Source organism: Ranitomeya imitator, chromosome 6 (assembly GCF_032444005.1).
Source record: "Ranitomeya imitator isolate aRanImi1 chromosome 6, aRanImi1.pri, whole genome shotgun sequence".
Lineage (NCBI taxonomy): Eukaryota > Metazoa > Chordata > Amphibia > Anura > Dendrobatidae > Ranitomeya > Ranitomeya imitator.
In genome coordinates, this window is record NC_091287.1 from 157,505,974 (window position 1) to 157,521,439 (window position 15,466).

The 15,466-nt window shown below is 44.7% G+C and overlaps 1 protein-coding gene across 3 annotated transcripts in view; it reads right to left on the bottom strand.

Moving 5' to 3' along the window:
• The window catches only part of AOAH (acyloxyacyl hydrolase), a 261,652-nt gene that overhangs the window by 13,229 nt on the left and 232,957 nt on the right, over positions 1–15,466 (bottom strand). For all 3 annotated transcript variants that reach the window (XM_069730229.1, XM_069730232.1, XM_069730231.1), the window contains one exon: positions 1,195–1,271. In XM_069730229.1, coding sequence (XP_069586330.1) covers positions 1,195–1,271 — 77 coding nt within the window. The remainder of the gene's footprint in view (positions 1–1,194; positions 1,272–15,466) is intronic.

A 15,466-nucleotide genomic window follows, 5' to 3' on the forward strand; every position in this document is an offset into this window, starting at 1 on the left:
TGATAGAAGCTATGGGTGGACATCAATGTCACTCACCCTGCTTCTGTCTCCTCTCCCTGAAAACGTATTATTTTACAGTTAGAGGCTGCAGTGACGGGGACAGAAGCAGTGTGCCAGCACTGCGCTCACCTCCCCCATAGCTTCTGTTAACACCATGGATTCAGGACATCTTCAGAGGGTGATGATGAAAAAAGCTATAGCAAGTGACTGCTGAGCCGCCCCTGATGACATCCTGTTCCGGGAGGGGTGATAGATGCTGCAGAGAACTAAGTGAAGCCCCAACCTCCTGATTACACCTCGTTTGCAACTCCTTGCAAACAAAATGTCACAAGAAGTGAAGTAAAAATAAACAACTTTAAGTTTTAGCTGTATTGGGAGAGGTAGAGGGTATGTCATAATAAAGCTATTACAAAAGCGGTTAGGGTGTAAAATAGATATTTAGAAAGGACATTTTAGGTATTTGACCACCCTTTTAAGAAGGGGAATTTTTTAGTTTCACATTTTATTGTTGTTTTAGTGTTTTTTAATACAATGTATTGCAATTACACGTTAACAACTCTTTGAAATGATTAACATTTACCATTTTATTGAGCTATAGATTGGAACTGAAATTGCAACAAATAGCTACCATTTCACAGAAACTGTGCATAGATGTTAGAAAGAACAAATGGTCTATGAAAAATGTTGAAATAGCAGAAGTTACTCAATCAATAGAAGCACTAATTAGAAATATGAATGAGAAATTACAGGCTAAACAGTTATCGACTAGACTGTTACTGAAAGTAAACAACACTAATATTTCTCTGATGCATAAATATGTACACCCGAGAATAACATTATTTCTTGTCGAAGAATAAGTGGATATTTGATTATGTTATAACCATTCTGGTGCAGTTTAAAAATGATTACAATCAATCTTTATATTCTCTTGCATAATAAGAAATATGACAGCTTTCTACCAGAAAAGAGCATCACTACTGTCCATTTACTGTGTCGGTTATTGCCTTCACCCAAAATACCAAAGTCATGCCATAGCCAAACGAATCATTCTTTTGGGAAGACAGTAGCTAGTGTTTTATAGTTTTTTCCTTTCTGATTACCTACAGAGCATCTCAGACCTCTGTAATGCCATAACTACACATTCATTTTTTTAATCAGACATGTATTTTTGTATAATCCCAAAATTTCCATTACCTGATTAGGATGAAATCCATCTACTGGTTCCAATAGATCCCATGGGTTTCCTCCAAAGTGTTCCCATTTTGCACTCACTGATGAAAAAAATAATTGTTACAGGGTGTTAAGATATTACAAAAATGAAGGAAAGAAACAAGTTTACAAATATTTCTTAAAAAAAAGTTCATAGCATAAGGAATAAAAGCTTTGCCTATCAGAAAAACTGATGACTCCTTCATTGTGTTAATTGGCAGGATCTTGGAGGGAAAACCAGTCTTATTAAATAATGGCCTATCCTAAGGATAGGTCATGCATGGCAAATTTACAGGGGAAACCCATTTAAAGAAGATCTCCATGCAAATTACACAATGTCAGCCAGGGCCGGACTGGGACTAAAATTCAGCCCTGGCATTTGAAGTTACACAGGCCCACTTGTCACATGGTGACTGTATAATATCTTTGTACACTTGTAGGCAGGGCCGGTTTTAGGCACAGTGGGGCCCTAGTCAAAGTTTAAAATGGGGCCCCAAATACTAACATATTGCACATCACACAAAAGCATTTCGGTTGTATTTACGTGCGCTGAGTTCAGGACGCTAAATGAGTTTGATCGACAATACTGAAATAGTTCAACACTTGTTTCACGGCCTCCTTTCACCAGCTGAGGAATAATGATGGGATAGAATGATCACTAATAGATCACTAACAGATCATCGTACAGTATCATGTTATCAGCAGCACATCTACAGTTTACACCGGCGATGTGCTGCTGAGAACAATGATTTTTGTTCCGGCAAAAACAATTTGAATATGCAGCATTTTACTTGTTTAGTAAAATATACCCCATAGTCCTCCATACATTATAATGTGCACCACAGTCCTCCATATAGTATAATACACTCCCTATAGTCCTCCATATATTAAAATACACTGCTTAGTCCTCCACATAGTATAATACACTCCTCATAGTCCTCCATATAGCATAATACACTCCTCATAGTGCTCCTTATAGTATAATGAACCGCCATAGTCTTCCATGTAGTACAATTCACTTCCCATAGTATAATGCACCCCATAGTTCTTCATATAGTATAACGTATTCCCCATAGTCCTCGATACAGTATAATGCAGCCCACATATAGTATAATGCAGCCACCACCCTACAGAGTATAATGCAGCCACCCCAGAGTATAATGCAGCCACCCCAGAGTGTAATGTAACCCCCACAGAATATAATACAGCCCACCTACCCATAATATATAATGTAGCCCCCCCATAGAATATAATGCACCCCCCGTAGTATATAACATAGCCTCCCCCATAGAATATAATATGCCCCCACAATAGTATATAACACAGCCACATAGTACATAACACGGCCTCCCCCATAGAATATAATATACTCCCCATAGTATATAGCAAAGCCCACATAGTATATAGCACAACCCGCATAGTATATAGCACAGCCTGCATAATATAGCGCAGCCCGCGTAGTAGATAACACGGCCCACACAGTAGTATACAGCACAGCTCTCACAGTAGTATACAGCACAGACCACACAGTAGTATACAGCACAGCCCGCGTTGTAGTATACAGGACAGCCCACACAGTAGTATACAGCACAGCCCACACAGTAGTATACAGCACAGACCACACAGTAGTATACAGCACAGCCCGCGTAGTAGTATACAGCACAGCCCACACAGTAGTATATACAGCACAGCCCACACAGTAGTATATAGCACAGCCTTCATCTCTTCCCCTCCCTTTCCCTCCGAGAATGGTCCCACAGTCCAGTAAAAAAAAACAAAAAAAACACACTCCTCACCTCTCCTCGTGCCCCGCGTTGCTTATTGCTCCTGTCTCAGCAGCTGCAGTCTGCCCGGGACACAGCAGGTGCGCGATGATATGACGTCATCGCACACCCGCAGTGTCAGAGGCAGAGCGGGGAATGATGGGAGAGGGAGCATCTGTAGATGCTTTCTCCTCCATCATTGCATTCAACTGTACCGGCGTCATAGACGCCGGAATAGTTGAATGCGATGGCGGGGGGGGGAGGGTGAGTCGGCGCTGACGGGGGTAGACGGATTGAGCGGCCAACTACTGGCACCGGCCCTTCTGGCATTTGCCAGAAGTGCCCGATGGCCAGTTCGGCCCTGATGTCAGCATACAAAGCTGCAGGGCAAAGCATAATGACAGAGCAAGAACCTAAAGACTCCACTACACAATAACTTGAAGTGTAAAGTGTATGGAGACCTCCCTGTCCTGTGATGTAGAGGGACGGATCAGGTGTGTTGCATTAGAATTACCTTTTTTTTTCTCAGGGAGATAATAATAATAATTTTTATTTATATAGCGCCAACATATTCTGCAGCACTTTACAATTAAGCAGGGACATGTACAAACAATAAATTCAATACAAGTTGAGACAATTTAAACAGTGAAATTAGGGATGAGGTCCCTGCTCGCAAGCTTACAATCTACAAGGAAATGGGGGGACACAATAGGTGAAAAGTGCTTGTTATTTCAGGTCTGGCAATTATAATAAATAGGGATTTTCATATAAAGCTGCATGATCCGGTCATCAGCCCATGTGTTTAAATGCAGTAGTCAAGTATCAAGTGCAGTTATCATGTGCATGGAGACAGATAAATAGTAGGGTGCAGATTCAGAAGAATATTTGGAAGGAGGGAACAGGGCAAAGTTAGTTTACTGAGTAGTTGATGTGGTAGGCTTGTTTGAAGAGATGGTTATTCAAAGCGCGCTTGAATAGGTTGGGGCTAGGTATCAGCCTGATCGTCTGGGGAAGTACATTCCAGAGAGCTGGCTCAGCACGAGAGAAGTCTTGGAGACTGAAGTACGAGGTTCGGATTACGGGGGATGTTAGTCTTAGGTCATTTGTAGAACGGAGGGAACGTGTAGGGCGATAGAGATGAGAGAGGAGGTATAAGGCGGTGCAGAACTGTGGAGAGCTTTGTGGCTGAGACAGATGAGTTTATACTGGACCCTGTAGCGAATGGGTAGCCAGTGTAATGACTGGCACAAGATGGAGGCATCGGGGAAGCGGCTAAACAGAAATATGACCCTGGCTGCCGCATTCAAGATGGATTGGAGAGGAGAAAGTTTGGTAAGAGGGAGACTGATCAGGAGAGAGTTGCAGTAGTCCAGATGAGAATGAATAAGAGCGACAGTAAGAGTCTTAGCAGTTTCAAAGGTGAGAAAAGGTCGGATTCTGGAGATGTTTTAAGATGCAGGTGACAAGAGTGAGTGAGTGATCGGATATAGGGAGTAAAGGAAAGTTCGGTGTCGAATATGACCCCAAGACAGCGGGCATGCTGCTTGGGAGTTATGGTTGAACTCTCCAGGGTTATTTCGATGTTAGGTAGAGTGAGGTTAGTAGAGGGGAGAAACACAAGAAGTTCAGTTTTGGAGAGATTTAGTTTCAGATAGAGTGAGGACATGATGTTAGAGACAGCAGACAGACAATCCTTGGCATTTTGAATTAGGGAAGGGGTGATGTCAGGGGAAGAAGTGTATAATTGGGTGTCATCAGCATAGAGATGATACTGGAACCCAAATCTGCTGATTGTTTGTCCAATAGGGGCAGTGTATAGAGAGAAGAGGAGGCGGCCTAGGACTAAGCCCTGCTGAACTCCGATAGTAAGGGGACGAGGAGAGGAAGAGGAGCCGACAAAAGATACAGTGAAGGAGCGGTCATAGATGTAGGAGGAGAACCAGGAGGGGACTATGTCCTTGAAGCCTATAGAGCGGAGCATAGTGAGGAGGAGCTAGTGAACCACAATGTCAAATGTGGCAGAGAGATCCAGGAGAATCAGCAGGGAGCAATGACCTTTGGATTTAGCTGTTATTAGATCATTAGAGACTTTAGTGAGGGCAGTTTCAGTGGAGTGTAAAGAGCGGACACCAGACTGTAAGGGGTCAAGAAGAGAGTTATCCGAGAGATAACGGATAAGACGGGAGTGGACCAAGCATTCGAGGAGTTTAGAGATGAAGGAAAGGTTAGAGACAGGTCTGTAATTAGCAGTGCAGTTCTGGTCCAGGGATGGCTTTTTAAGTAAAGGGGTTATGATGGAATGTTTAAATGAGGAGGGAAAGATACCTGAAGAAAGAGAGAGGTTAAATATTTTAGTCGGGTGCGCAGTGACCACTGGTGAGAGAGACTGCAGGAGATGTGAAGGAATGGGGTCATTGTTGCAGGTTGTAGGCTGAGCAGAAGTGAGGAGCTTGGAAACTTCTTCTTCTGAAACAGGCTCAAAGATGTCTAGTGAGCTTGAGGTGCGGCAGGGAAGGGGATCCAGGCACTGAGGAGATTGAGCTGAGATATCCTGATGGATGTGGTTGATTTTTTCTAGGAAATAAGTGGCCAGATCCTCACCACAGAGGTTGGTGATGGAGGTCTGTACTTTAGGTTTCAGGAGAGAGTTTAAGGTTTCAAAAAGTCATTTTGGGTTGTTGGATATTGAGGTGATGAGGGTGGTGAAGTACGATTGTTTGGCCAGATGAAGGGCAGAGTTATAGGTTTTGAGCATGAACTTATAGTGGATGAAGTCTTCTGTTAAGAGAGATTTTCTCCACTGCCGCTCTGCACACCTTGAGCAGCACTAAAGAAAGCATGTCTGCATTGTGTGCAGGGCTGCTGTTGTCTGTGTCGGGTCTTTCTGCGTATAGAAGGTGCTGCTTCATCTAGGGCATTCTTCAGTGTATTACTGAAGTGTGACAGTGCTCAGTCTGGACAGGAGAGGGAGGAGATGGAGCCTAAAGATGTTTGGAGATTGTCCATAAGCTGCTGGATATTAATGGGATGTGTATTCCGATAAGTGTGGTAAGTGGGGGTGTCCCGGATGAGGAGACAATTCTTGACAGAGAAGGAAAGAAGATTGTGGTCCGAAAGCGGGAGAGGAGAGTTAGTAAAGTCATGCAGCAAGGCGGGACAGGAGAAAACCAGGTCCAGAGTATTCCCATCCTCATGTGTAGGAGAATTAGTAAACTGTGAGAGTCTGAATGAAGAAGTTAGAGAAAGAAGATGAGAGGCAGATTGGGAGAGGGGATCATTGATGGGGATGTTAAAGTCTCCCATGATGAGGGTGGGGATGTCACAGGGTAGAAAGAGAGTAAGCCAGGTGGCAAAGTGGTCTAGAAACTGGAGGGAGGAGCCTGGAGGACGATAAACAACCGCCACTCGCAAGGAGAAGAGCTTAAAGAGTCTGACGGTGTGGACTTCAAAGGAAGGAAATGTAAGTGAGGGAATTGGGGGGATGACCTGGAAAGCCCATTGTGATGAAAGTATCAAACCAACACCTCCACCCTGTCTGTTCTCAGCTCTGGCGGCATGTGAAAATTTCAACCCACCATTTGAGAGAGCGGCGGTGGTGTCTAAATGCTGGATCCAAGTTTCTGTAATAGCCAGAAGGTTAAGGGAATTAGAGAGTAAAAAAATCATGAATGTAAGTTAGTTTGTTACACACAGACCGTGCATTCCAGAGAGCACATTGGAAAGCAATAGGAGAAGGCATACACTGAATGTTAATAAGATTAGCAGGGTTTCTATATGCAGCTGGAGGAAAGTAATGTATGCTGGTGAAGGGAGGCCCAGGGTTGGGGGAGATGTCACCTGCAACTAGTAAAAGGAGAAAAAACAGAAAGAGCAGGTGGTGGGATTATTTGTATGAACATTTTGAGTTCTACATGGAGGTATTGGATGGTTTGGAGTGGGTAAAAAATGTCAGTAGAGCTTCAGAGTTATATACGGGAGAGGGGAGAAGGGAGGGGTGGATATGGAGAGAGTGCACAGAATGTGTTAAAGGGCGGGCGAGTTGTGAGAAAGCCGAAGTAAAAGCAAATAAGCAGCAGATTGATATGATCAATGCATAATGTAGTAGGACTGACGAAGCAGCATGTTTGTATGAAAACTTATGCACCTTCCCTGTCTCCTGCCCTGTCCAACTGCCATTGTCTAACTGCCAAGCACTTTATCCTGTTGCACTTAATATCTGTTGCACGCATGACCCCGCACGTGTGCTATCCCAGCCAGAGATAAATATATATGAAATGGAATGTCTGCTAGCATCAGGCACCAAATGGCCACAATCAGTAATTAACCAATTAGCACAAAGCCAGAGGAGGCATTACTATGCAGGGTAAACAACCAATGCTGAACAAGGCCATAAAACAGTGGAAAAAAAACAAAATAACTTTGAACACTTTAAAGCAGAAACTAAAAAGAGAGAGGGAAAAAAACCACCACAGGAGTGATGAGTTAAATACCATGAAGAAATCTTGCTAGTTATGATTCAGTTTACACTTGTCAGTCAGCACACAAATGGATAATGGGTTAAATACCTGTTGAGTTATCTTGCCGTGCCTTGTGCAAGATATGTTAATATGCTGAAGTATTAACATTTTCCTCACTGGAACTAAAAGGTCTAGGTCAACCACTGAAAAAGCCCATAGCATTATCCATCCTCTGCCAAACTGTACAGTTGGCACATAATGCTGTCAGCAGGTAATGTTCTCCTATTATTCACCAAACCCAGACTCATCCATCAGATACCCAGAGACATCACTCCACAGAACACGGATCCGCTGCACGAGAGTCCCGTGGCATTGTGCTTTACACCACCCTGTTTGCTGTTGGCATTGTGCTTGGTCATGTACAAACCGCAGTGATTCTAATTAATCGGGCACGTCTGATATCCAGCCTGAGCTGTTGACAGAAATGTATGGCAGCTAGGGGCTCTTGCACATTTTTGGAGTATGTCTCACTACATTAGTAGCGGAACTTATGTTGAATTTAATGGGCGGACTCATAAGCACCCTGCCCCGCCCATTTGACACCCATATTGGCGTAGCTGATCAGGACTGTCATATGCACGCCAAAAGTCTCCATATTTTTGCACAACTTCCTCGTTACACAAAAATATTGATACATATTAAGGTGCTTACAATAGATTTCTACTGTAATGAAATGAAACATCCCCATAGATTTATATGGCCAAATTTGATCCTTGATGTGGATTAAAAGATGAAGATCTTTCTGTGTTTTTTTTTTCTCTGTCTGAAAAAAAAACAGGACATGTGAACAACTCCATAGATTTTAATGGGTACATGTTCTATCCGCGAAAAAGTGATGTCTAAAGAGACCTTAACAGTTCTGTACATAAAATTTGCAATAGTCGGAGCCTTCAGAGCTTACTTTCTAGCTTATTTCTAATGAACAGATACTGCTACACTATCCACAAGCGGTGGAATGGGTTGCAGGAAATAAGATCTATTTCTAAAGGGAATGATGTAAGTCATTATTTTGATTAAAGATATTTATGCGTATAAACCCAGCAAGCATAAATGACTGTAAATGATTGTAAAACAATGCTTATAGCACTTCAAAGGGATACAAGAGGACAAGAATACATTCCGGCTCTATGAAACGGAATTTAAATTCCGGTTCTGTATCATTAAGTCAGACTGGATGCATACACTTATAGACAACTGGTGAGGATGCAGAGCGAGGGAAAGCATTAACAGCTAAACTTTATTCTCCTGCATACAAGCACATTATATAACCATGGTGTTTAATGCAAACATAGAAGCCTTATGTGTAATAATACACAAGCTCTTTTGTACAAGTTATGCCTCCTGGCAAAGGGACACAGTGTGGGTGGAATGAAATATTATTGCACCCATCTGAAATATTTCTACACCAGTGAACTGGAACGTTATATTCTACAAACAGGAGATGGTAATAGATCTCTTGTACCCCTGAGTAAAAGGGAATCTGTCAGAAGTTTTTGCTTTGAGGGCAGAATGATGTAGAGGGAGAGTCCCTGATTCCAATGATGTATCACTTACTGTGATGTGCATTATTGTTTCAATGAAATCGGTGATTTATCAACAGGAGATTATCACTTCGGACTAGTTGTCTTGTGCCATTTAGCCTACCGTCCCATTACTAATTAGCAGCTTTCTGCCTATGCACAGCGTACTGTGAGTCAGTGAGGGGAATCATATGTGAGGATCAATATGTATCCCCCAGAATGTGCATAGAAGCATATTTAACCCACTGGAGTGCATTGTAGTCACAGATATATGTTGTTGCCCTACTTGATGTTTGCCATTCGAGAGGTACCACAGACTTCCATGGGATTTTCACCTTTTGAGCTACTGTATGCTAGGGGTCTGCTGAATGTAGTCATAGAGACGTGGGAGCAGAAACCTATGCCACCTAAATGCGTAATAGAACACGTGGCCAATATTCAGGACCGGATCGCAACGGTCATGCCTATCGCAAAGGAGCATTTGGGGGATGCTCAGGCAGCGCAGGGCCAAGTATATAACAAAAAGGCCACGGTCCGCTCCTTTAAAGCAGGAGATCGGATTTTTGTTTTGGTGGCCAAAACCGAAAGCCAGCTTATGGCCAAGTGGCAAGGGCCATATGAAGTTCAGGAAAAAGTGGGGGAAGTAAACTACTGAGTTTAAAAAGAAAAGAAAACCCGAACAGTTGTATCACGTCAATCTGTTGGAAGCATGGAAGGACCAGGAGTGTATGCTTACGGATGCGACTCCAGAAGTGTCATCTGGGGACCCTCCGATAGCAGCCCAGACAGATGCCGAGAGAGAGCTAAAAATAGGTGACACTCTCTCGAAACAGCAGCATTAGTACAAGAGGATATGGATGTGTTCTCGGAACTACCCGGTCGTACCTCTGTCATCCAGCATGACATTGTCACCGAGCCTCACGCAAGGGTACAAATGAAACCATACTGTGTGCCCGAGGCCCGGAGACAAGCCATTGCAAGTGAGAAAAAACAAATGCCCCAGCTGGGAGTAATTGAGGAGTCCCAGAGTGAGTGGGCTAGTCCCATAATACTGATCCAGAAGCTGGACAGATCATTACAGTTCTGTAATGAGTTCCGTAATTTGAACAAGGTATCGATATTCGATCTTTATCCAATGCCCCGGGTGGACGAGTGGATCAAGCGACTGGGTCAGGCCCAGTACTTTACCACGCTCGACCGGACCAAGAGTTATTGGCAGGTGCCTCTTACGGAGTTGGCAAAAGAAAAGACCGCCTTCATAACACTGGAAGGTCTGTACCACTATGTCATCTTGCCCTTTGGACTACATGGGGCAACAGCCACGTTTCAGAGGCTGATGGGCATAGTGCTAGAACCCCATCTGACTTATGCATCAGCGTACTTGGATGATATCATCATCTTTAGTACTGACTGCCATACCCTCTTGTCTCGTGTACAAGCAGCAGTAGATTCACTCAGAGACGCGGGCTTGACAGTGAATCCCAAGAAATTGTGATAGTGCTTGAGGAAGTCCGATACTTAGGGTACATGATTGGCCGTGGGGTTATCAAACTCCAAATAAATAAAATCGAGGCCATTCAGAACTAGCCCCGACATGTTACCACCAAACAGGTGAGAGAGTTTCTTGGAATCTCCGGGTATTACCCAAGGTTTATACCTAATTTCTCTGGGAGAACAATACCCCTAGCCGATTTAAAGGGAAAGAAATTGGCCATGGTGCGGTGGAACCCTCAAGCAGGAGAAGCATGCCAGTCTATGAGCTGGTGCTGTGCGGACAGCTCATCCTCACTAGCCCCAACTTCAAGAGAGTTGATTGTGCAGACGGATGCCTCTAATGTGGGCCTAGGAGTGGTCCTGTCAAAGGATTTGAACGGAGAGGAACATCCGGTCACCTACCTAAGTAGGAAACTCACCCCAGCCGAGAAATATTATAGCGTATTGGAGAAGGAGTGCCTCGCCATTAAGTGGGCCTTGGAGTCCCTATGCTATTATTTGATCGGTCGACTGTTTCGCTTGATGACAGATCATTCACCCTTGGTCTGGATGAGAAATGCCAAGGAGAGGAATGGGTCACCAGATGGTTTCTCTTTCTGCAAAATTACAATTTCCCCATAGAACATCATGTATGGAAGGTGCAAGGGAATGCGGGTGCCCTGTCCCGGGCACCCTGTATGGTGACAAGTGTTCAACCCCACAAGTTTGAACAGAGGGGGGATATGTGAGGCAGTGAGGGGGATCACATGCGAGGATTGATATGTATCCCCCAGAATGTGCATAGAAGCATATTAAACCCACTGGAGTGCATTGCAGTCACAGATATAGCTGTGGCTGCAGTGCAAAATAAAAGTAAGTGTGGACTTGGTCAAGTTATTTGACCAAGGCAATGTTTAGGAAAACCCGTTAAGGGCTTTTATTTCTGGAGCGAACTACAGGATGGTAGTGGGGCAGTTCGCTTCCTCCAGACCGGGTCTTACTTTAAACCCTGCAGCAAAGGTTTGGGTGTGTCAGTCTTGGTTTGCAAACTTGCAGAGCAGGTGGCCCTGCAAAGCTTAGCCTGTGTGAGGTAACATGGAGCCAAGCAGAGCCAAAAGGCCTGGCACCCCTCAAGAGTAGCATGTTGGTGCAGTCACCCACGGCAACCAGTCTCAGATACAGACTGTCTTGATGTCACATGGCCACATACTCGCACTAGCAATAACACAGTCACATGGCCACATACTCGCACTAGCAATAACACAGTCACATAGTCACATACTCACACTAGCAATAACGCAGTCACATGGCCACATACTCGCACTAGCAATAACGCAGGCACATGGCCACATACTCGCACTAGCAATAACACAGTCACATGGCCACAATCTCGCACTAGCAATAATGCAGTCACATGGCCACATACTCGCACTAGCAATAACGCAGTCACATGGCCACATACTCACACTAGCAATAGCGCAGTCAGTAGTCACATGACCACACGCTTGCAATGGCAATAACGCAGTCAGCAGTCACATGGCTACATACTCACACTAGCAATAATGCAGTCACATGGTGTTAGGGCTAGCCGAACGCTCCGAGTAAATATAGATGTTTTATTGTAATAGATGCGTTCGCAGACCGTGCAGGAGAACCTGATGCTAGCAAACGGCGGAACTATATGGCGGTATGAACTAACTCTGTTAATTCACAGAGTAGCCGTGAAATCAAAGCACTGCGCCCTGTTAGACTTCACAGAGGCACAGGCTAACTACCCAACTGAGATAAGTCAGTGGTCATGCATGCACACAAAACTCCTCGCCGGAGGTGCCAGCATTCTAGGGGCTTATTTCAGCCAGGTCCCTGAACACATACACACACAATCTCCTCGCTGGAGGTGGCAGCATTCTAGGGGCTTATTTCAGCCAGGTCCCTGAACACATACACACACAATCTCCTCACTGGAGGTGCCAGCATTCTAGGGGCTTATTTCAGCCGGGTCCCTGAACACAAACTTACATGACCACACTGGCGCAAAGCACATAACATAGAAAGATACTAGCACATGGCCGTGCGGCCATGCGAACCTTAAATAGTTGCAGCACGTACAGGACCTTCCTAGAAGGACCAATGAGAGGCTGCCACAGAGCCTGAGCACCTACAAGACCTTCTTGAATGACCAATGCCTTTAGCTGCAGTATCTGAACATGTGACCCTCGATCTCCACTGAGAGATCTTACTCTGGGCATGCTCAGAACGAGAAAAGCAGGACTTAGTCCCAGAAGCATCTGCTCGCCGTTGCCCAGCACTGACTTAAATGGCTGAAGCAGGAAAAGCAGCAGTAACTCTTTGTACAGAGTCAGACTGAGCGAGACACTGGAACTGACGTCTCCGCTGAGCAGGCTCCACTGGAGAAGAAGGGGAGACCGCAGCGGAGATGGCCCGAGATTCCACCTGTGCAGAGGTGGGAACTTGACCCCTAACACATGGTCACATACTCACACTAGCAATAATGCAATCACATGGCAACATACTCGCACTAGCAATAACGCAGTCCCATGGCCACATACTCGCACTAGCAATAATGCAGTCATATGGCCACATACTCGCACTAGCAATAACGCAGTCACATGGCCACATACTCGCACTAGCAATAACGCAGTCACATGGCCACATACTCGCACTAGCAATAACACAGTCACATGGCCACATACTCGCACTAGCAATAATGCAGTCACATGGCCACATACTCACACTAGCAATAATGCAATCACATGGCCACATACTCGCACTAGCAATAACGCAGTCACATGGCCACATACTCACACTAGCAATAATGCAATCACATGGCCACATACTCACACTAGCAATAACGTAGTCACATGGCCAAATACTCGCACTAGCAATAACGCAGTCACATGTGTTGTGAATTCTGTGGTCAAGCTCCCTCCTGTGGTCATGAGTGGTACTTCGGCTGGTTCTGTCCATGAGCTTCCTCTGGTGGATGTGAGTGGGGCTGCGGCTTCTGAGTTTCCTTCCTCAGGTGTCGAGGTTAAGTCGTTAGGTGCTGCTCTATTTAACTCCACCTAGTTCTTTGTTCCTGGCCTCCAGTCAATGTTCCAGTATTGGTCTTGCTCTCTCCTGGATCGTCTTGTGGCCTGTCTGCCCTGCATAAGCTAAGTTCTGCTTGTGTTACTTTTGTTTGCTATTTTTTCTGTCCAGCTTGCTGTATTGGTTTGTCTTGCTTGCTGGAAGCTCTGGGACGCAGAGGGAGCACCTCTGTACTGTTAGTCAGTGCGGAGGGTCTTTTTGCGCCCTCTGCGTGGTTGTTTGTAGGTTTTTGTGCTGACCACAAAGCTATCTTTCCTATCCTCGGTCTATTCAGTAAGTCGGGCCTCACTTTGCTAAAATCTATTTCATCTCTGTGTTTGTATTTTCATCTTTACTCACAGTCATTATATGTGGGGGGCTGCCTTTTCCTTTGGGGAATTTCTCTGAGGCAAGGTAGGCTTATTTTTCTATCTTCAGGGCTAGCAAGTTTCTCAGGCTCTGCCCGAGGCGCCTAGGTCTGGTCAGGAGCGCTCCACGGCTACCTCTAGTGTGGTGTGATAGGATTAGGGATTGCAGTCAGCAGAGTTCCCACGTCTCAGAGCTCGTCCTATGTTATTAGTAACTATCAGGTCCATTGTGGTTCTAAATCACCAGTTCATAACAGTACTGGAGGCCCAAAGTACTAATGCTTCTCAATAGAGGGAAAAGAGAAGATCTGAGACCATTTTTTTTTCTCTGCACTGTGTTTTGTCTTTCTTTTCCCCTAGACATTTGGGTGGTTCAGGACACAGGTGTAGTGATGTACATTAAAGGTCTGTCTTCTTGTGTGGATCATCTCACTGCAAGAGTACAAAATATTCAAAACTTTGTAGTTCTGAATTCTATGTTAGAACCTAGAATTCCTATTCCTGATTTGTTTTCTGGAGATAGAGCTAAGTTTCTGAGTTTTAAAAATAATTGTAAACTATTTCTGGCTTTGAAACCCTGCTCCTCTGGTGACCCAGTTCAACAAGTTAAGATCATTATTTCTTTATTACGTGGCGACCCTCAAGACTGGGCATTTTCCTTTGTGCCAGGAGATCCTGCATTATGTGATATTGATGCGTTTTTTCTGGCGCTCGGATTGCTTTATGATGAACCTAATTCAGTGGATCAGGCAGAGAAAAATTTGCTGGCTCTGTGTCAGGGTCAGGATGAGGTAGAGATATATTGTCAGAAGTTTAGGAAGTGGTCTGTGCTCACTCAATGGAATGAATGTGCGCTGGCAGCAATTTTCAGAAAGGGTCTCTCTGAAGCCCTTAAGGATGTCATGGTGGGGTTTCCCATGTCTGCTGGTCTGAATGAGTCTATGTCTTTGGCCATTCAGATCGATCGACGCTTATGTGAGCGTAAAACTGTGCACCATTTGGCGGTATTATCTGAGCATAAACCTGAGCCTATGCAATGTGATAGGGCTTTGACCAGAGCTGAACGGCAAGAACACAGACGTCGGAATGGGCTGTGTTTTTACTGTGGTGATTCCACTCATGCCATCTCCGATTGTCCTAAGCGCACTAAGCGGTTCGCTAGGTCTGCCACCATTGGTACGGTACAGTCGAAATTTCTATTGTCCGTTACTTTGATCTGCTCTTTGTCATCTTATTCTGTCATGGCATTTGTGGATTCAGGCGCTGCCCTGAATTTGATGGACTTGGAGTTTGCTAGGCGCTGTGGGTTTTTCCTGGAGCCCTTGCAGTATCCTATTCCATTGAGAGGAATTGATGCTACGCCTTTGGCCAAGAATAAGCCTCAGTACTGGACCCATTTGACCATGTGCATGGCTCCTGCACATCAGGAGGTTATTCGCTTTTTGGTGTTGCATAATCTGCATGATGTGGTCGTGTTGGGGTTGCCATGGCTACAAGTCCATAACCCAGTATTGGATTGGAAATCT